A 23623-nucleotide genomic window follows, 5' to 3' on the forward strand; every position below is an offset into this window, starting at 1 on the left:
CTTCATAAAGTCAAAAAGATCAATAATAATAATAATAATATTAATAATAATAATAATAATAATAATAATAATAGCTGGCTGACGACATAATTATTAATTAAATAAATTAACTCCATTCATACTAAAAATCAGCTTGTTAAGCAATTAAGCAACCCTACTTGTGGAAATTTTAAAGATGTTATCACTATTCCTAATGAATCATTTAAATATCATAATAATATTAATACAAATAATAAATTATAAATATTAATTTTAATATGAATTAATTAGAATAATCATATTTTTGGTTTCCATTAATCTCCAGGCATTATCGGGGCAAAATATATCATTTGAACTAATAAAAAATATTAAGTTCATGTTCTGACTAAAATAAAACTTATACTGCGATTTTTAAATAAATTTGCTCAAGTTGGGGAATTAAATGTTGGTTTGCGCTAATATTGGCATTCCTTTTCATATATTTTGAAATCAGAAACCTTGCTGAAAACGGCTTCTATGATTTGAATAAATTTAACTCAAATCAAATGTTTTATTTTGCTCTGCTTCGCGCTCAACCTGCTCGATTTCGATTGCTGCTGGTTCCACCGTTCGCCAAGGGAGGAGCTTCAGCACAGACACTGAGCACCTGCAAGCACACCAAAAACGATCCAGCGGAGTACGGCTGCACCAAAAAAAACTTGTAATTCATCTGGCGCGATCTATTTTGTATGTAGAATTGCGGTCTTTCGTCTTTCAAATGAAGAAATATAATAAACCCTATTTAGAGTTAATTGATCAAATGGTTAAAAGAGAAATGCCGATTATTAAAAAAATTTTTATTGAAACTTCTAAGAAATCCTAATAAAGTTCTCTATCCTTTCAAAGTTGCTCTTATCAATTAAATCATATTATTATATAATTATTATTATTGATCTTTATTGACGTATGAGGCGTCACCACGATGTAATTACTCATTGCGACGCGTCCCATTTGCAACATAGTACAAAACAAGTATACATTATATAAATAATACACATTTGTTATTGCGTTTTTTTTTACTTCCATATTGTTTTATTTCAATTTCTTCATATTTTAAGGTTTTGTTTGTCAATTTAAATTGGCTTATTCTTATTCTGCAGTGACATTAGATGGTTTTAATTCTAATGATTGCAAAAGTTTGATGCCAATAAATATAATGCTTTTAACATTTAATTAAAGTGACAGCAAATGATATTTCTGACGTAGATTTCTTTATAAAATTCAATAAAATTATTGCACGATAATGAATTATAATTTTATTTGATATTTGCACTGTAAATTTTCCTTTTTGGATCACAAATAATTATGAATAATAATAAACATAAAAAATGATTATCTTAGAGAGATGGAATAATTTGCGAGAAGTTCTGTGTCACACTCATGCAGTACCTCATCGGGATCTCGATAATGTTCTTTCTGAAGGGGGCAATGAATAAATTGAATTATGTTCGAAATAAAACAAGTTTTAATCGCAATCGAAAAATTGATACTGACCCGCAGTTTTGGGAGCGCATCTTGCACGAGTTGGGGTAGATGACGCCGTCGGAGCCGCACACGGGCTTGGTCACGCGCCAACAGGCCTCCTTGCAGGTCTTGCAGTTCGACTTTTCCATGCTCACCACACCTTGTCTGCGACAGCGAATATTAATTATTAATTATACACACTTAAAATTTCCTCTCTTGTTTCATTCTCGACTGAGAATAGAAAAAAAATTCAACTCTTGCCTGCAGGTCCGCATCTTCATGATGCAGGTGTTCGGGTACACGTTGCCGTCTGAGCCGCAGATGGGGCCGTCGTTAGGCGCCACGCTGCAGCTCGCCGGACAGTTTTCACTGTGGGCTGTGATGTTGCTGCACGGACCCAAGTGCGACAATATAGCACCAGTTCTAAAAACGTGCAAAAATTTCTTTAAATTGCTATGAGAACGTAATAGCGTTGGGAAAAAATTTTGTTATTTAATTATTTGCTTAACTTGACCTTAGTAAGTGTTTCTATTATTATATGGTCACTTTGAATGAAATATTTATTGAGCACCAACGGCGTACATATACATACATGTTACATAAAACACACTAAAAAGATGCACGTAAATTATTCAAAGTCTGATTTTCGACGCTTCTCCGACATGGCAATGACAAATTGCACCAGGCTAGGCAATCTCAACAAATTTGCGCTCAAATTTTTAAAAAGTCTAGCGCTCACGATTTGCGCTCAAAAGTATTTTTCCTTTAAAAAAATTCCGACATATTAAACAAATTTTTTCATGAAAAACCCATCAGAAATGATTAAGTTGAATTGAAATTTCCCAAATTTCAAAGAGTTTGATATAAAAACACTGTTTTTGGCTAGGATTTTTGATCAAATGTGGGAATTTTTAATATTGTTTTGAGCGCAAATGAGCGCTGCGCTCAGCAATCAATGCGCTCGCGCTCTGCGCTCTCGCTCACGATTGTGAAAATAGTGCGATAGAGCGGAGAGCGCGCTCTGCCCAACTATGGCAATATGAGACTTGCAACCGTTGACAGTGAAGAAAAAAAAATGCATAAGTGACAGAATTGTCGAGCAAATAATATCTTGCTGATATTTACATTTGAAAAGGGTTTAAGAACACTGAGATTCTGTCAGGAAACCAAACTTTAAACACTTTGTGGCTTTCTAGAACGATCATTTTTTCTTGTGCGAACTTGATGAAATGAATTTTTGATCATTCATGCGTTGAAAATAAAAATTAAATTTCTAGTAAAAAATAAATGAAGAAGTCACCCAATTTTTACTATATCATAACCAATTCTCCAACTTCCGAAAGTTTATGTTCAATAATTCAATTTTTTTTTTATTATTGGAAATAAAAGTAAAAAATTACAGGACTCGCAAATAAATAATTAAGCAACAGACTTACTTGCAAGTTTCCATCTTCATGAAGCACTTGTTCAGATAGGTTTTTCCGTCCGTGCCGCAAACAGGGTCAGAATCTTCGTTGCACTGGTGCGTGCAGTTGGAGCCCTGCGATCTTTGGCACAAATACTCTGACAGCTGAGAAACACGCACTCCTAAAATCAAGCACGTGCATGTTTTGATAACATTAAATAATATCAAGACTAATGCAAATAATGCAATAAATAAATGATATAGTGATTTTATTGCATTGGATGTGAATGGTAATTTTTCTGGACGCAGCTTTGGCGATTGAGTTATGAAGCACATCATTGCAGCATTTGCAGCTCTCACTGTACCAACCTTTATTGCAGGTCTTCTTTCTCATCTCGCAGTCGCTCGGGTAGATGATGTCGTCCGAGCCACACACCGGGTCGCCGCCGGGTGGACATATCTGTGGACAGTTTGAGTCTTCATTCACGCCGGCAACCAGCGAAGCTGCGAACACAAACAAAATTTTTCAATATTTCTAATATTTGAGAATGACTTTGTCTATCGACTATGTACAAACATTGTCCATTTCTCTTTTATGTAATTTTTGAATTATTTTACATTAAAAATTCTTATTTTTAAAATTGAGAAGAGAAAAAACAATTAATATTCTTTAATTATTTATGTTCCAATTTCAAATTTGAATGTTTGAAACGTTACTAATTTTTGGTGTTTAACAGCTTGGAATTAAATTTATTATATTTTTAAATTTATTATTTTATAAGCACTTTAATCATTAAAATATAATTAATTTAAATTTTTTTTAAAAAAAATTTAATTGTTTTATAAAAACAATATATTTTTTTTAAATATTTGTATTTTTTTTTTTTTTTTTAGAATTATTGATTGAGTTTTGTTTTATAATAAATTTAATTTTTTTTTTACGTAATTGACAATTATTGATATATTTGAGTTAAATTTAGTATCAAAAATTTAAAGCAGGCGAATCTCGTTGCATATAGAAGACTAGTTACATGATGATAAAAATGAAGGAGGAAAAATGGAAATTATGTTGTACGCACGAGAAATGATGAGGACGAGCAGGGTCGCCGCCGAAAACGCGACCACCAGACGGTGCATGTTTGCGTAAGAAGTCCCTTTTGGGTTTTTCGCAACTGATTCAGCGTCGGGTCGTCGGTCGGGTGCTGCTGGAGGACGAAAGAGAGGAGAAGGTTCGTCTCAGTCGCGGCACTGAAAGGCACTGAGCCATCCTCGACCAGACGCCGGGTTATAGCCCACCACGGTGGAGTGTTTTCCGCGAGTTCCGATTGCTCAAGCACTGAGCGGAAAATCAAATCGACGCTGGCAATCTGCGATGGCAACCTGCGATAATAATTTTTCCAGCGCGCACAACAGCATCCTGCTAACCAACTCTGTTATTATACGTATAAAATAATATTTTAAAATTATTTTATTTTTTAACTGCAACATATATTTTTTAAAGTTATTTATTTTTTGTTTAGTTGCAAATGATATTTATTGATATATCACAGAGGCATTTGCTGCCCATATCGAGATACATCGATCATAAATTCAAAGTTTTTCAAAGAGATAAATAAAACCTTGATTTTGGACAAAAATATCTCTCCGTCAAGCGTCGCATTGCCGTGCAGCTGCTCCGTGCGCACAAAATAGCGTGGGAACTTTTTCACAAATTTACATGCTTCCAACAAATAATAGAGCAGCCACAGCTCTAATAAATTTCCCATAACGTTACAACAGAGCTGTCACTTTAATTTTAAAATGTAATAAGTTTTTAAATATAATAATTGTAAGAGCTAATAATAAAGTAGCTTTGTATTGAAAGTGCTGAAATAACCGCCGAATTTAAGTGAAAAAAAAAACAATAAAAAATGTTTAGCGTCCTAGCATCGATTTTACGAATCGATCGAGTACTAGTGGTAAAGCGATTGTAGGTTTGTTTTTGCGGTCAGACGTGGCGGGCGTGGGAGCTGTGCGTGTGTTTAATTCGATGAAGCGTTCGACTGGCTGCTTTTTACGCACACAAAGGCAGTCGAGGGCGCCAAATCAAAATATTTACCTAATTCGTAAACTAATTGTAATATTTTTGTTGTTTTTTAATCTTAATTTCTATTTGTTTTGTACAATGTTGCAAATGGGGCGCGTTGCAATGAGTCACTACATCGTGACGACGCTTCATAAAGTCAAAAAGATCAATAATAATAATAATAATATTAATAATAATAATAATAATAATAATAATAGCTGGCTGACGACATAATTATTAATTAAATAAATTAACTCCATTCATACTAAAAATCAGCTTGTTAAGCAATTAAGCAACCCTACTTGCGGAAATTTTAAAGATGGTATCACTATTCCTAATGAATCATTTAAATATCATAATAATATTAATACAAATAATAAATTATAAAATTAATTTTAATATAAATTAATTAGAATAATCATATTTTTGGTTTCCATTAATCTCCAGGCATTATCGGGGCAAAATACATATATCATTTTGACATTATAAAAAATATAAAGTTCATGTTCTGACTAAAATAAAACTGTGATTTTCAAATAAATTTGTTCAAGTTGTCGAATTAAATGTTGGATTGCGCTAATATTGGCATTCCTTTTCATATATTTTGAAAGCAGAAACCCTGTTGAAAACGGCTTCTATGATTTGAATAAATTTAACTCAAATCAAATGTTTTATTTTGCTCTTCGCGCTCAACCAGCTCCATTGCTGCGGGTTCCACCGTTCGCCAAGGGAGGAGCTTCAGAACAGACACTGAGCACCAGCAAGCACACCAAAAACGACCCAGCGGAGAACGGCTGCATCAAAAAGTCAAACTTGTAATTCATCTGGCGCGATCTATTGTGTATCTATAATTGGTCTTTTAAAATGTCGGTAAATTACAAGATTTTTTTACGTTTGCAGGAATAAAAGGAAAATTTTCAGCTTGTTTGCTTTTCACTGCAAATTATTAGAGAATAAATCAATAACATCAGCCACATGAACCACTTTCGATGTATGTTTCACATATTTTGTTCCTTTATTGCTTTTTTAGAAAAATAATTAGTAAAATAATTAATTAAGATATATTCGTAGGCTTCGTAGCCTTGTTTCAAGTTTAATGAAGAGGAAGTTAAAAGAAAAAAATGCTGATTTTTAAAAATTTGTTTATTGAAACTTTTAAGAAATACTAATAAATTTCTCTCTTCTGTCACAGTTTGTGTTTCTTATCAACTAAATCATACATTTTATATAAATACACATTGTTAAAAATAAATTACTTCTGTTTCGTGTTCATCTCGCATGGCAATGATCGACCGCGTCATGTTTTTGTCTCGAGTTTAATGTCAGAAATTCTACTAAATAACATTGTTTAAAATGCTGTCGTCCGAGTCAAATAAATAATATTTTCATCTCGCTCATGGTCTGTAGAAGTTTTTGACCGCGCTCTTTTCAGGCTGTCCACACTTTCCAACGTGCTGCTTGGACACGAGCGATCTCGAGCGGCAGTTTTCAATATCCAGGAAGCACTCGTTGGAGTAAGTCTTGTTGTCTGTGCCGCACACAGGGTCATAAAGCGTGGGGCAAATCTTCTGACAGCCCATGAACTGGAAACCGGCCAAGCACCTCTTGATTGGCACAACATAAACGTGTTTTCTGCAAAAAGAAGAAAATCAATAATTAATAATTACAAATTAATATTCATTTTTCATTTACTTGTTATACCCTTTCTTATTTCTATCTATTATTTTTATTAAAGAATATATATAATCAAGGTGGAATTCATGAAGGTTAAATGTTAAATTTAATTCTAACTTTCTCTTGGTGAGTAGAATGAGAAGCATTTTTACACTTTTTTTTGTTTTCACAAAAGCAGCTCAGGATATTGTTTTTTTTTTTTTAAACACCAGCAGAAAGTGAAATAAATCTCAACAGAAAAAAGCTAACTTCAAAATTCAATTTCAACCATAATAAATTTAAAATTACAATTATGATTTTTAAAATTTTCCACCAACCCGCAGTTTTTCTTGCGCATTTCGCACTCGCTTCTATAGAACTTGTTGTCTGATCCGCAAACAAACTCTCTCTGGTCCCCGCAGTCCTGGTTGCAGTGACTGGTGGTCTTGCAGTGGTGCTCAGGGACGGCCACAACTCGCTGGCCGCACGTGTGCAGCTTCATCTCACAGCGCGACCTTGCAAGAATTTTTTATGAAAATAATTTGCATAAGAAGCAATTATTAATTGCAAATATTATATTGAATTTAATAATAATTTAAATGAACTCTTTGATTTAAAAATTACCTATAGACATTTCCATCCGATCCGCAGGCCATTTTTGAGTCTTCGTGGTCACAGGAGACAGGGCAGTCATCCTCTTGTGTTAGAGACGTGCAATTGCCCAAGTGGGCCATCTGGATTCCCTTCCTGAGAATACAGTTTTCATCAATTTTACGGATTTAAAAGCAATCAAACACCTACAGGCAGGTAGCAATCTGGAGGTGGCAAGGGTTGCGGTAGTTTTTGGCATCACTGCCGCAAACAAAATCTTCCTCATTGTTGCACTGCAGCAGGTTGCAATTGGTGAACTTCTTTCGGCACTTTTCAAAATCGACCTTGGTAACTTTCCTCTTTGACTGCAAACTGGAAAAGATGATAGTATCATATTTTTTCTGATTCCAAATAGTATTAAGAAGAGTGAATTGAATGGAAGTAGATTTACAGTCAAGTGAGTAAATTAGCATTATAATTTACTTACATTTCTCATTGATTTTAGTTTAGTTCAATGTATAAATACTTTATTTGTTGATAAATAGTTAAGTGCTTAATTGCTGAAAAACTCTTTTCCCTAATAGATTAAAATATGAAAATTATAAATTAAAATTTGAAAATTTATAAAAATAAATTATTAATATTATAATTTTTCCTTAAATAATTTATTTAAATTACTTGGAAAGTATTAACATAATATATAGTATACAATAACTTGTCAAATTTAAGCTTTAATTAAATTAATAACTAATATCGTTTATTAAATTGCTATAATTAGTTTTCCACAAGGTATTCTTTGCCTATCATAATTATATATAAAAAACTACTTAAAATTTTAAAAGATATTTCAATAAATTTTCTTAAAATGCTTTGGGGAAACAAATCAAAATGATATTATTTATTATGCTTAATTTTCATTTCTTTTCCAATCATAAATTTTAAATAAAAATTTGACCACAAATCTTTATTTTTATTGGTTTTAATTAAATTAAAAAATTTACTAACCCGCAAGTGAGGAATTTCATCTCGCACTCGTTATCATAAACATTGCCGTCGGAGCCGCAGACCCTCTCAACAGCCTCTCCATCACAGTTGTTGGGGCAGTCGACCACCGCGGCCAGTGCGTTCCTTTCCTGCGTCAGACTCTTGCAGTACCTCATTGGGATCTCGAAAATGTGCTTTCTGAAGGGGGCAATAAATAAATTGAATTATGTTCGAAATAAAACCAGTTTTAATCGCGATCGAAAAATTGATACTGACCCGCAGTTCTTGGAGCGCATCTTGCACGAGTTGGGGTAGATGACGCCGTCGGAGCCGCACACGGGCTTGGACACGCGCCAACAGGCCTCCTTGCAGTGCCTCGTGGTCTTGCAGTGCTTCTTGTCCGTGCGCACCACACCTTGTCTGCGACAGCGAATATTAATTATACACACTTACAATTTCCTCTCTTGTTTCATTCTCGGTTGAGGATTGAAATAAAATTCAACACTTGCCTGCAGGTCAGCAGCTTCATGGTGCAGGTGTTCGGGTACACGTTGCCGTCTGAGCCGCAGATGGGGCCGTCGTTAGGCGCCGAGTCGCAGTCCACCGGACAGTTTTCTCTGTGGGCTGTGATGTTGCTGCACGGACCCAAGTGCGACAACTCGGCACCAGTTCTAAAAACATGAAAATTTTTAATTACTGAGAACGTAATGAATTTGCGTTGATTAAAAATTTAGTGAAAAAATTTTTCCTAGACAATTAATAGATGTTCTGTTATGATTACTATGATTTTACTATTTTTATTTTATATTTTATGTTTCAGAAGTTTTTAAACGAAATTCAGAGTAAAATTAAATTAGTTCAATATGGCACTTATCCTAGCGCTAAAGTATTTGGACATCATAAAATAGTTTAATTTAATCATTATTTTGATATTTTTATTGACTTACATTATATTAATACAAAACTAGATTTAATTTTTTTATTATATATTGTTAAAATGATAAAATAATTATTGTAAAATAATGTTATAAATTTATAAAAAAAAAAATACATTAAATAAAAATTTTAGTGATTTTGGCCAAATGAATTTATGAAAATGATTTATTCTATTTTATTTGATATCATATCAACTATATTATATATTGAAATGTGACCAAAACGAGACACCCAAGATTAACCGTTACGTTAGAACAATTGAACATTTATCACGACCAAGACAAGGCTTGCATATCGAAAGGAGCAACAGGGCGATCCTTGGGTGCTTTGGCGCTTACAAAGCGTGTTGTTTTTCGCGTATATATCCTCTCGTGCTGATTAGCACGCCTGATCAAATCGTTCAAAACCGTTCACGCCTGACTAGAAATGATTGTTTGATTTTGTGGTTGGTGATAACAGATTATTTCATTTATTTAGATAAAATTTGTAAATGAGATCATATAAATAGCGTTGGACACGACTTAAAAAATAATATTGATAAGGATTGCTGCTATGGCAAAGATATATTTTGACAATTTGATCTCTCTAGGAAGATTAATTGATCATCAAATCCCCTCTACAAGACGCCAAAAGATTTATAAGGTGCCAACAAAAATAATTATTAGTTAGTTAGTTCTGAAGCTCATCTAAGATTATATTGAAAATTTAATATGGATAAAATTTTATTAACTGTGCTACTTTCCACTTTTTGTGCAAGTCATGGATTCATAGGTTTGCAGATTTTATTTCGAATACATGGAAATAATTAATTATCGTTCACAACTTTTTTAATTCAAGAACTGCACCCGACGGTCAAAACCAACTACTTTGTAAGCTCGTTGAAAGTAAGTTATCATCAGAATTAAATTAATTGATTTAATCTAGTGAAATAAAAGCAGTTATTTCTGAAATTATGATTATTTATCCTTTAAATAAATCTAAAGGCAAACTGGTACATGGCAATGACAAATTGCACCAGGCTAGGCAATATGAGACTTGCAACCGTGGACAGTGAAGAAAAAAATGCAGAAGTGGCAGAAATAATGAGTAAATAGTATTTTAATTTGAAAAAATGTTTAAAAGCACTGCAATTCTTTTAGGAAACCTAACTTTGAACTCTTTGTGGCTTGCCGGAACTGACTTGGGTTCCGAGGGAAACTTTTACTGGGCTACAAACGACCAGCCTTTTAACTACACAAACTGGGCAGCTGATCAGCCAGACGATTTAGGCATTGATAGTCACTGTGTCACAATTGAATTTGACGAATCCACAAACTCCACCGGTTGGTTTGATACCCGGTGCAGTGACCAAGAATCGGGATCTGACTTGTACGACCATTTCTTCTTGTGCGAACTTCCTTGATTAGATGAATTTTTTTAGCATTTAATAATAAAGTTATGGTATTCTATCTGCGTTGAAAAAAATTTAAATTTATAATAAAAACAGCAAAATGAATAAACAAAGTGATCATCTGATACCTATTTTTTACTACATCATTACAAATTCACCCATAACCAAAGTTCATTCTGGTTCATTCTTGAAATTTATTAAAAATTAAAAAAAAAAATCAGGTTTTTGCAAATAAGTAATTGAGCAACAAACTTACTTGCAATTTTCCATCTTCATGAAGCACTTGTTCAGATAGGTTTTTCCGTCCGTGCCGCAAACAGGGTCAGAATCCTTGTTGCACCGGTGCGTGCAGTTGGAGCCCTGCGATCTTTGGCACATTTGCTCTGACTGCCGAGAAACACGCACTCCTAAAATCAAGCACGTGCATGTTTTGATATCATTAAAAAAATAACAAGACTAATGCATACAATGCAAAAAATTAATGATATTATAGAGATTGCATTGTTTTCCTTATTTCAACTCATTGATGAGAATAGTGGTGGAGCATTTAATTGCATAATTTTCTTAAAGTACTTTGTAATGATAGGGTTGAAGGGAATGTTACAATATTCTTGTTTAATTGTAAAAAATTCATTCATAATTATTATTCCTTTTTTTTATTGTGTCATAAGTGACATTACGTCATGTAATGTTTCCGTCGTATTACAACCTTTACTTGTTATAATTAATTTAATTCAAAATATTAATTTAATTTAATTTCAACAATGATTTGGTAAAAAAAATCTGACCATAGATTATTTCCTTATCCTTTTTTTTCGCTTGATGAACTGGATCAGAATAAGAAGTTATTCATTTTCTGCATTTTCTCATCATTTTCAATTATGGTCTCTAGAGCTGGTCCAGACAATCTGTTCCGCCCTGATAACTGAATCCACACCGCATCGGCTTATTATTATCAATGAAGCGCGCCCGATTGTTTATTTTCTATTTGTTTCTTTCCTTTTTCTCGTGCAAACACCGATAATATGAGATTATAGAATACAGTAATTTATAACTCGTTGCTATGACTAATGCGTTGAAAGTTGAAATGAGACTGGATGTGAACGGTACATTTTTCTGGACGCAGCTTTGGCGATTGAGTTATGAAGCGCATCATTGCAGCTCTCTCTGTACCCACCTTTATTGCAGGTCTTCTTTCTCATCTCGCAGTCGCTCGGGTAGATGATGTCGTCCGAGCCGCACACCGGGTCGCCGCCGGGTGGACATATCCGTGGACAGTTTGAGTCTTTCTTCACGCCGGCAACCAGCAAAGCTGAAACAAAAAAGAAATTGTATTTTAATTTTCTAAAAATATATTTACAATTGACTTCAACTATTTACTATGCACAAAAACTTTGTAATTGCTTGTACTTTTTAAATTATTTCACATTAAAGATACACATGTTTTATCTAAAAAAAAAATACAATATGCATCTTTAAATCATCTTAGATACAGGTTTTAAATTTGTATGCATCGAATCTTTTAACAATTTTTGCAATGTGCTGATATAAAATTTATTCTTTTAATTATTAATTTTATTACATCTCGGCAAAAGTAACAAATTTATTGAAAATATAAAATTTTTTTTAATTTTATTCAAATTATAAACATAATTTATTTTACATATATTTATTAACTTTATGGGTTTTTTTTATAAAAATAACATTTTTGATAAGTTTATTAAACTATGGTTATAATTATTTTTAAGTATAATAGTATGTAAAATTCATTTTTTTATTAATATATTAAAAAATCATACAAACTTCTAAGCTATTTAGAATAATATTTGTAAATTATATGTGATTTGTCTCTTACTGGTGAAGCTTTGTATGACAATTATACAATTATTTTCATATCATGACTTTATTATATAACATTATTATTATTATTATAATAATATTTTTCCATTTAAATTATTTTATTTATAATTCATATAAGGCATGAAAATTATATTTGACTGGAGACTTGATGTTGAACAGAAAATAAATATTTATAGTGCTAAAATTTCATGAACCGTTAACCACTTGAGTATATCATCAATTTTCAAGCTATTTTTATCAAGACCGTGTGGTTGCTGCGAGAACTGCTCTATTAATTGTGGCGATTAAATTGTCTTCTTCTCGCTGATACGTACATATTAAAGAGCAAAAAGTAATAATTACGTTTCTCTAACAGCAGCCTCGAACACAGTTATTACTTTTCTTCTCCGAGCTCCGACATCTAAATAAATTGATCTCGATCAACAACTCTCCCTTTCGAATGTGAGCAGAAGAATTAAATTCCCAAGACTACCCGGCGAACAATACGTAATTGGAATCTGTATTTGGTCCTGAACTTGAATTGCACTTCCTTGAATCGCGCAGAATAATAATAAAATAAAGAAATAAAGAGAAATGAACTCCGCGCGGTGCCATAGAGATGAATAAAAAAAAAACGCTCAGCTGGAGTTCCTTGATGCCGAGCGGATAACGAGTCTGGGTGGAAATTCAAGAAATCCACACTCCAGCCGCCGAGAGATATACATTTTCTGCAGTACGTATTAGGTCGCTTGTTGTAGCATAAATAAATTTTCTCCAAGCCGGCCGGTCGACAATAAATAATTCCGAGAAGAGATGAATATGCAAATGGGCCGCTGTGTGTCTGAGATTAATGGACGGACGTTGCTTCACTTCTTCTTGTGCTTGTGACCGCTTGTGCACACCATTGTTGGCGTTTTTAATTCAAATTGAACTCGAGTGGAACCTTTGCATTGCTCAAACGCCGTTTTATCTCTCTCGTTTTGTTCCAAGGAATGCATCTAATCGCAAGATGACCAGATTAAGAAACAAGAAGTATTTGAATGTTGTTCACCAGGGCAGTGATCTGGAAAACTGAATTGTTTAACATATTTTGCTTGGCCATGAATGATATACAACGATTCTAATTCATGAATGAAAATTTTCTCATATAATAATGCAGTTAAAATGAAACAATGGCTAGCTGAGCAATTTATTATTATTATTTTTATTTTAATGAAACGAGGTCATCACAAACATTAAAAAAGCATTTTGATCAAAGGACAATATTTATTAATGTTTTTATTATTACTTTTGTTAATTTGTCCAAATTTTTGCATCAAATTGTTTATATTCAATCGTTGAAAACAATTATTTAAAAAGAGAGGAATTTTTAGGCAAAATGGCACCAACACTAGCAAGAATTTTGCTTAAATTTCCGAGATAAAAAAGACTCCATCCGCCGCAGTGAGCCTCGGTTGACTTGCAGGTTTTTCTTCTTATCACAATGTTATATTTTGATAAACTTAAGTTACAAATTGTCTTTATTTATGTATCACCGGGTATTCTCTGCCCAAATACATCATCCATATATTCAATAATAAATTTATTGGTGGTTTAATCTTCTTACATATCTTCTTACTTATATTTTTCACAATTTCAAACCCTAATCTAAAAGATTTAGTAGTATTGATCACGATTTAAACAACAGAAACCCCGCAAAAAGCGTCAAACTTAAGCGTTAACTAAATCATCTTATTTTGCTCTATTATAACCATATCTCAAAAAATTCAGAAAATTTACTACCCACAACGAATTACTCCTTCGGCACTCATATTTTTCACAATTTCAAACCCTAATCTACAAAATTTAGTAGTATTGATCACGATTTATACAACAGAAACCCCGCAAAAAGCGTCAAACTTTAGCGTTCACTAAACCATCTTATTTTGCTCTATTATATCCATATCTCAAAAAATTCAGAAAATTTACTACCCACAACGAATTACTCCTTCGGCAATTATATTTTTCACAATTTCAAACCCTAATCTACAAAATTTAGTAGTATTGATCACGATTTATACAACAGAAACCCCGCAAAAAACGTCAAACTTTAGCGTTAACTAAATCATCTTATTTTGCTCTATTATAACCATATCTCACCAAATTCAGAAAATTTACTATCCACAATGAATTACTCCTTTGGCACTCATATAATTCTCAATTTCAAACCCTAATCTACAAAATTTAGTAGTATTGATCACGATTTATACAACAGAAACCCCGCAAAAAACGTCAAACTTTAGCGTTAACTAAACCATCTTATTTTGCTCTATTATAACCATATCTCAAAAAATTCAGAAAATTTACTACCCACAACGAATTACTCCTTCGGCACTTATAATTTTCACAATTTCAAACCCTAATCTACAAAATTCAGTTGTATTGATCACGATTTATACAATAGAAACCCCGCAAAAAGCGTCAAACTGAAGCGTTAACTAAATCATCTTATTTTGCTCCATTATAACCATATCTCAAAAAATTCAGAAAATTTACTACCCACAATGAATTACTCCTTCGGCACTTATATTTTTCTCAATTTCAAACCCTAATCTACAAAATTTAGTAGTATTGATCACGATTAATACAACAGAAACCCCGCAAAAAGCGTCAAACTTTAGCGTTTACTAAACCATCTTATTTTGCTCTATTATAACCATTTCTCAAATAATTCAGAAAATTTACCACCCACATTGAATTACTCCTTCAGCACTTATATTTTTCTCAATTTCAAACCCTAATCTACAAAATTTAGTAGTATTGATCTCGATTTATACAATAGAAACCCCGCAAAAAGCGTCAAACTTTAGCGTTAACTAAATCATCTTATTTTGCTCTATTATATCCATATCTCAAAAAATTCAGAAAATTTACTACCCACAACGAATTACTCCTTCGGCACTTATATTTTTCACAATTTCAAACCCTAATCTACAAAATTTAGTAGTATTGATCACGATATATACTACAGAAACCCCGCAAAAAGCGTCAAACTTTAGCGTTGATTAAACCATCTTATTTTGCTCTATTATAACCATTTCTCAAAAAATTCAGAAAATTTACCACCCACATTGAATTAATCCTTCAGCACTTATATTTTTCTCAATTTCAAACCCTAATCTACAAAATTTAGTAGTATTGATCTAGATTTATACAATAGAAACCCCGCAAAAAGCGTCAAACTTTAGCGCTGACTAAACCATATTTTTTTGCTCTATTATAACCATTTCTCAAAAAATTCAGAAAATTTAACACCCAAATTGAATTACTCCTTCAGCACTTATATTTTTCTCAATTTCAAACCCTAATCTACAAAATTTAGTAGTATTGATCACGATTTATACAACAGAAACCCCGCAAAAAGCGTCAAACTTTAGCGTTAACTAAATCATCTTATTTTCCTCTATTATAACCATATCTCACCAAAATTAGAAAATTTACTATCCACAATGAATTACTCCTTTGGCACTCATATAATTCTCAATTAAAAACACTAATCTACAAAATTTAGTAGTATTGATCACGATTTATACAACAGAAACCCCGCAAAAAGCGTCAAACTAAAGCGTTAACTAAATCATCTTATTTTGCTCTATAATAACCATATCTCAAAAAATTCAGAAAATTTACTACCCACAACGAATTACTCCTTCGGCACTTATATTTTTCTCAATTTCAAACCCTAATCTACAAAATTTAGTAGTATTGATCACGATTTATACAACAGAAACCCCGCAAAAAGCGTCAAACTAAAGCGTTAACTTAATCATCTTATTTTGCTCTATTATAACCATATCTCAAAAAATTCTGAAAATTTACTACCCACAACGAATTACTCCTTCGGCACTTATATTTTTCACATTTTCAAACCCTAATCTACAAAATTTAGTAGTATTGATCACGATATATACTACAGAAACCCCGCAAAAAGCGTCAAACTTTAGCGTTGACTAAACCATCTTATTTTGCTCTATTATAACCATTTCTCAAACAATTCAGAAAATTTACTACCCACAACGAATTACTCCTTCGGCACTTATATTTTTCACAATTTCAAACCCTAATCTACAAAATTCAGTTGTATTGATCACGATTTATACAATAGAAACCCCGCAAAAAGCGTCAAACTTAAGCGTTATCTAAATCATCTTATTTTGCTCCATTATAACCATATCTCAAAAAATTCAGAAAATTTACTACCCACAATGAATTACTCCTTCGGCACTTATATTTTTCTCAATTTCAAACCCTAATCTACAAAATTTAGTAGTATTGATCACGATTAATACAACAGAAACCCCGCAAAAAGCGTCAAACTTTAGCGTTGACTAAACCATCTTATTTTGCTCTATTATAACCATTTCTCAAAAAATTCAGAAAATTTACCACCCACATTGAATTACTCCTTCAGCACTAATATTTTTCTCAATTTCTAACCCTAATCTACAAAATTTAGTAGTATTGATCACGATTAATACAACAGAAATTCCGCAAAAAGCGTCAAACTTTAGCGTTAACTAAATCATCTTATTTTGCTCTATTATATCCATATCTCAAAAAATTCAGAAAATTTACTACCCACAACGAATTACTCCTTCGGCACTTATATTTTTCACAATTTCAAACCCTAATCTACAAAATTTAGTAGTATTGATCACGATATATACTACAGAAACCCCGCAAAAAGCGTCAAACTTTAGCGTTGATTAAACCATCTTATTTTGCTCTATTATAACCATTTCTCAAAAAATTCAGAAAATTTACCACCCACATTGAATTACTCCTTCAGCACTTATATTTTTCTCAATTTCAAACCCTAATCTACAAAATTTAGTAGAATTGATCTAGATTTATACAATAGAAACCCCGCAAAAAGCGTCAAACTTTAGCGCTGACTAAACCATCTTTTTTTGCTCTATTATAACCATTTCTCAAAAAATTCAGAAAATTTAACACCCAAATTGAATTACTCCTTCAGCACTTATATTTTTCTCAATTTCAAACCCTAATCTACAAAATTTAGTAGTATTGATCTCGATTTATACTACAGAAACCCCGCAAAAAGCGTCAAAATTTGCGTTAACTAAATCATCTTATTTTGCTCTATTATAACCATATCTCACCAAATTCAGAAAATTTACAATCCACAATGAATTACTCCTTTGGCACTCATATAATTCTCAATTTCAAACCCTAATCTAAAAAATTTAGTAGTATTGATCACGATTTATACAACAGAAACCCCGCAAAAAACGTCAAACTTTAGCGTTAACTAAACCATCTTATTTTGCTCTATTATAACCATATCTAAAAAATTCAGAAAATTTACTACCCACAACGAATTACTCCTTCGGCACTCATAATTTTCACAATTTCAAACCCTAATCTACAAAATTTAGTAGTATTGATCACGATTTATACAACAGAAACCCCGCAAAAAGCGTCAAACTTTTGCGTTGACTAAATCATCTTATTTTGCTCTATTAAAACCATATCTCAAAAAATTCAGAATATTTACCACCCACATTGAATTACTCCTTCAGCACTTATATTTTTCTCAATTTTAAACCCTAATCTACAAAATTTAGTAGTATTGATCACGATTAATACAACAGAAACCCCGCAAAAAGCGTCAAACTTTAGCGTAAACTAAATCATCTTATTTTGCTCTATTAAAACCATATCTCAAAAAATTCAGAAAATTTACTACCCACAACGAATTACTCCTTCGACACTTATATTTTTCACAATTTCAAACCCTAATCTATAAAATTCAGTTGTATTGATCACGATTTATACAATAGAAACCCCGCAAAAAGCGTCAAACTTTAGCGTAAACTAAATCATCTTATTTTGCTCCATTATATCCATATCTCAAAAAATTCAGAAAATTTACTACCCACAACGAATTACTCCTTCGGCACTTATATTTTTCACAATTTCAAACCCTAATCTACAAAATTCAGTTGTATTGATCACGATTTATACAATAGAAACCCCGCAAAAAGCGTCAAACTTAAGCGTTAACTAAATCATCTTATTTTGCTCTATTAAAACCATATCTCAAAAAATTCAGAAAATTTACTACCCACAACGAATTACTCCTTCGGCACTTATATTTTTCTCAATTTCAAACCCTAATCTACAAAATTTAGTAGTATTGATCACGATTTATACAACAAAAACCCCGCAAAAAGCGTCAAACTAAAGCGTTAACTTAATCATCTTATTTTGCTCTATTATAACCATATCTCAAAAAATTCTGAAAATTTACTACCCACAACGAATTACTCCTTCGGCACTTATATTTTTCACATTTTCAAACCCTAATCTACAAAATTTAGTAGTATTGATCACGATATATACTACAGAAACCCCGCAAAAAGCGTCAAACTTTAGCGTTGACTAAACCATCTTATTTTGCTCTATTATAACCATTTCTCAAACAATTCAGAAAATTTACTACCCACAACGAATTACTCCTTCGGCACTTATATTTTTCACAATTTCAAACCCTAATCTACAAAATTCAGTTGTATTGATCACGATTTATACAATAGAAACCCCGCAAAAAGCGTCAAACTTAAGCGTTATCTAAATCATCTTATTTTGCTCCATTATAACCATATCTCAAAAAATTCAGAAAATTTACTACCCACAATGAATTACTCCTTCGGCACTTATATTTTTCTCAATTTCAAACCCTAATCTACAAAATTTAGTAGTATTGATCACGATTAATACAACAGAAACCCCGCAAAAAGCGTCAAACTTTAGCGTTGACTAAACCATCTTATTTTGCTCTATTATAACCATTTCTCAAAAAATTCAGAAAATTTACCACCCACATTGAATTACTCCTTCAGCACTAATATTTTTCTCAATTTCTAACCCTAATCTACAAAATTTAGTAGTATTGATCACGATTAATACAACAGAAATTCCGCAAAAAGCGTCAAACTTTAGCGTTAACTAAATCATCTTATTTTGCTCTATTATATCCATATCTCAAAAAATTAAGAAAATTTACTACCCACAACGAATTACTCCTTCGGCACTTATATTTTTCACAATTTCAAACCCTAATCTACAAAATTTAGTAGTATTGATCACGATATATACTACAGAAACCCCGCAAAAAGCGTCAAACTTTAGCGTTGATTAAACCATCTTATTTTGCTCTATTATAACCATTTCTCAAAAAATTCAGAAAATTTACCACCCACATTGAATTACTCCTTCAGCACTTATATTTTTCTCAATTTCAAACCCTAATCTACAAAATTTAGTAGTATTGATCTAGATTTATACAATAGAAACCCCGCAAAAAGCGTCAAACTTTAGCGCTGACTAAACCATCTTTTTTTGCTCTATTATAACCATTTCTCAAAAAATTCAGAAAATTTAACACCCAAATTGAATTACTCCTTCAGCACTTATATTTTTCTCAATTTCAAACCCTAATCTACAAAATTTAGTAGTATTGATCTCGATTTATACTACAGAAACCCCGCAAAAAGCGTCAAAATTTGCGTTAACTAAATCATCTTATTTTGCTCTATTATAACCATATCTCACCAAATTCAGAAAATTTACAATCCACAATGAATTACTCCTTTGGCACTCATATAATTCTCAATTTCAAACCCTAATCTAAAAAATTTAGTAGTATTGATCACGATTTATACAACAGAAACCCCGCAAAAAACGTCAAACTTTAGCGTTAACTAAACCATCTTATTTTGCTCTATTATAACCATATCTAAAAAATTCAGAAAATTTACTACCCACAACGAATTACTCCTTCGGCACTCATAATTTTCACAATTTCAAACCCTAATCTACAAAATTTAGTAGTATTGATCACGATTTATACAACAGAAACCCCGCAAAAAGCGTCAAACTTTTGCGTTGACTAAATCATCTTATTTTGCTCTATTAAAACCATATCTCAAAAAATTCAGAATATTTACCACCCACATTGAATTACTCCTTCAGCACTTATATTTTTCTCAATTTTAAACCCTAATCTACAAAATTTAGTAGTATTGATCACGATTAATACAACAGAAACCCCGCAAAAAGCGTCAAACTTTAGCGTAAACTAAATCATCTTATTTTGCTCTATTAAAACCATATCTCAAAAAATTCAGAAAATTTACTACCCACAACGAATTACTCCTTCGACACTTATATTTTTCACAATTTCAAACCCTAATCTATAAAATTCAGTTGTATTGATCACGATTTATACAATAGAAACCCCGCAAAAAGCGTCAAACTTTAGCGTAAACTAAATCATCTTATTTTGCTCCATTATATCCATATCTCAAAAAATTCAGAAAATTTACTACCCACAACGAATTACTCCTTCGGCACTTATATTTTTCACAATTTCAAACCCTAATCTACAAAATTCAGTTGTATTGATCACGATTTATACAATAGAAACCCCGCAAAAAGCGTCAAACTTAAGCGTTAACTAAATCATCTTATTTTGCTCCATTATAACCATATCTCAAAAAATTCAGAAAATTTACTACCCACAATGAATAACTCCTTCGGCACTTATATTTTTCTCAATTTCAAACCCTAATCTACAAAATTTAGTATTATTGGTCACGATTAATACAACAGAAACCCCGCAAAAAGCGTCAAACTTTAGCGTTGACTAAACCATCTTATTTTGCTCTATTATAACCATTTCTCAAAAAATTCAGAAAATTTACCACCCACATTGAATTACACCTTCAGCACTTATATTTTTCTCAATTTCTAACCCTAATCTACAAAATTTAGTAGTATTGATCACGATTAATACAACAGAAACCCCGCAAAAAGCGACAAACTTTAGCGTTAACTAAATCATCTTATTTTGCTCTATTATATCCATATCTCAAAAAATTCAGAAAATTTACTACCCACAACGAATTACTCCTTCGGCACCTATATTTTTCACAATTTCAAACCCTGATCTACAAAATTTAGTAGTATTGATCACGATTTATACAACAGAAACCCCGCAAAAAGCGTCAAACTTTAGCGTTAACTAAATCATCTTATTTTCCTCTATTATAACCATATCTCACCAAAATTAGAAAATTTACTATCCACAATGAATTACTCCTTTGGCACTCATATAATTCTCAATTAAAAACCCTAATCTACAAAATTTAGTAGTATTGATCACGATTTATACAACAGAAACCCCGCAAAAAGCGTCAAACTTTAGCGTTAACTAAATCATCTTATTTTGCTCTATTATAACCATATCTCAAAAAATTCAGAAAATTTACTACCCACAACGAATTACTCCTTCGGCACTTATATTTTTCACAATTTCAAACCCTAATCTACAAAATTCAGTTGTATTGATCACGATTTATACAATAGAAACCCCGCAAAAAGCGTCAAACTTAAGCGTTAACTAAATCATCTTATTTTGCTCCATTATAACCATATCTCAAAAAATTCAGAAAATTTACTACCCACAATGAATTACTCCTTCGGCACTTATATTTTTCTCAATTTTAAACCCTAATCTACAAAATTTAGTAGTATTGATCACGATTAATACAACAGAAACCCCGCAAAAAGCGTCAAACTTTAGCGTTGACTAAACCATCTTATTTTGCTCTATTATAACCATTTCTCAAAAAATTCAGAAAATTTACCACCCACATTGAATTACTCCTTCAGCACTTATATTTTTCTCAATTTCAAACCCTAATCTACAAAATTTAGTAGTATTGATCTCGATTTATACAATAGAAACCCCGCAAAAAGCGTCAAACTTAAGCGTTAACTAAATCATCTTATTTTGCTCCATTATAACCATATCTCAAAAAATTCAGAAAATTTACTACCCACAATGAATTACTCCTTCGGCACTTATATTTTTCTCAATTTCAAACCCTAATCTACAAAATTTAGTAGTATTGATCACGATTAATACAACAGAAACCCCGCAAAAAGCGTCAAACTTTAGCGTTGACTAAACCATCTTATTTTGCTCTATTATAACCATATCTCACCAAAAATAGAAAATTTACTATCCACAATGAATTACTCCTTTGGCACTCATATAATTCTCAATTAAAAACCCTAATCTACAAAATTTAGTAGTATTGATCACGATTTATACAACAGAAACCCCGCAAAAAGCGTCAAACTAAAGCGTTAACTAAATCATCTTATTTTGCTCTATTATAACCATATCTCAAAAAATTCAGAAAATTTACTACCCACAACGAATTACTCCTTCGGCACTTATATTTTTCTCAATTTCAAACCCTAATCTACAAAATTTAGTAGTATTGATCACGATTTATACAACAGAAACCCCGCAAAAAGCGTCAAACTAAAGCGTTAACTTAATCATCTTATTTTGCTCTATTATAACCATATCTCAAAAAATTCTGAAAATTTACTACCCACAACGAATTACTCCTTCGGCACTTATATTTTTCACATTTTCAAACCCTAATCTACAAAATTTAGTAGTATTGATCACGATATATACTACAGAAACCCCGCAAAAAGCGTCAAACTTTAGCGTTGACTAAACCATCTTATTTTGCTCTATTATAACCATTTCTCAAACAATTCAGAAAATTTACTACCCACAACGAATTACTCCTTCAACACTTATATTTTTCACAATTTCAAACCCTAATCTACAAAATTCAGTTGTATTGATCACGATTTATACAATAGAAACCCCGCAAAAAGCGTCAAACTTAAGCGTTATCTAAATCATCTTATTTTGCTCCATTATAACCATATCTCAAAAAATTCAGAAAATTTACTACCCACAATGAATTACTCCTTCGGCACTTATATTTTTCTCAATTTCAAACCCTAATCTACAAAATTTAGTAGTATTGATCACGATTAATACAACAGAAACCCCGCAAAAAGCGTCAAACTTTAGCGTTGACTAAACCATCTTATTTTGCTCTATTATAACCATTTCTCAAAAAATTCAGAAAATTTACCACCCACATTGAATTACTCCTTCAGCACTAATATTTTTCTCAATTTCTAACCCTAATCTACAAAATTTAGTAGTATTGATCACGATTAATACAACAGAAATTCCGCAAAAAGCGTCAAACTTTAGCGTTAACTAAATCATCTTATTTTGCTCTATTATATCCATATCTCAAAAAATTAAGAAAATTTACTACCCACAACGAATTACTCCTTCGGCACTTATATTTTTCACAATTTCAAACCC

The 23623-nt window shown here is 32.0% G+C and overlaps 2 protein-coding genes across 2 annotated transcripts in view; both read right to left on the minus strand.

The window, feature by feature from the left end:
- Positions 1-886: 886 nt before the first annotated feature.
- On the minus strand, positions 887-4198 carry LOC132195311 (four-domain proteases inhibitor-like). Its single transcript, XM_059617229.1, has 6 exons — positions 3967-4198; positions 3257-3391; positions 2919-3069; positions 1744-1905; positions 1513-1647; positions 887-1434 (listed from the first exon to the last, which is right to left on the minus strand). The coding sequence occupies exons 1-6, from the start codon at positions 4022-4024 to the stop codon at positions 1356-1358; spliced, it is 720 nt and encodes a 239-aa protein (XP_059473212.1). The 5' UTR covers positions 4025-4198; the 3' UTR covers positions 887-1355.
- A 1885-nt stretch (positions 4199-6083) lies between these two features.
- LOC132195184 (serine protease inhibitor dipetalogastin-like) overlaps positions 6084-23623 on the minus strand; it is a 35810-nt gene continuing 18270 nt past the window's right edge. Inside the window, exons 2-10 of the mRNA XM_059617007.1 lie at positions 11684-11818; positions 10763-10913; positions 8690-8851; positions 8457-8600; positions 8202-8378; positions 7407-7568; positions 7230-7352; positions 6944-7120; positions 6084-6584 (exon numbers count right to left, since the gene is read on the minus strand). Of these exons, the coding sequence (XP_059472990.1) occupies positions 6347-6584; positions 6944-7120; positions 7230-7352; positions 7407-7568; positions 8202-8378; positions 8457-8600; positions 8690-8851; positions 10763-10913; positions 11684-11818 (1469 nt within the window). The 3' untranslated portion in view covers positions 6084-6346. The remainder of the gene's footprint in view (positions 6585-6943; positions 7121-7229; positions 7353-7406; positions 7569-8201; positions 8379-8456; positions 8601-8689; positions 8852-10762; positions 10914-11683; positions 11819-23623) is intronic.

The sequence above is a fragment of the Neocloeon triangulifer genome, unplaced genomic scaffold (genome assembly GCF_031216515.1).
Source record: "Neocloeon triangulifer isolate White Clay Creek 2 clone unplaced genomic scaffold, ASM3121651v1 ptg000009l, whole genome shotgun sequence".
In the NCBI taxonomy this organism is placed as follows: domain Eukaryota; kingdom Metazoa; phylum Arthropoda; class Insecta; order Ephemeroptera; family Baetidae; genus Neocloeon; species Neocloeon triangulifer.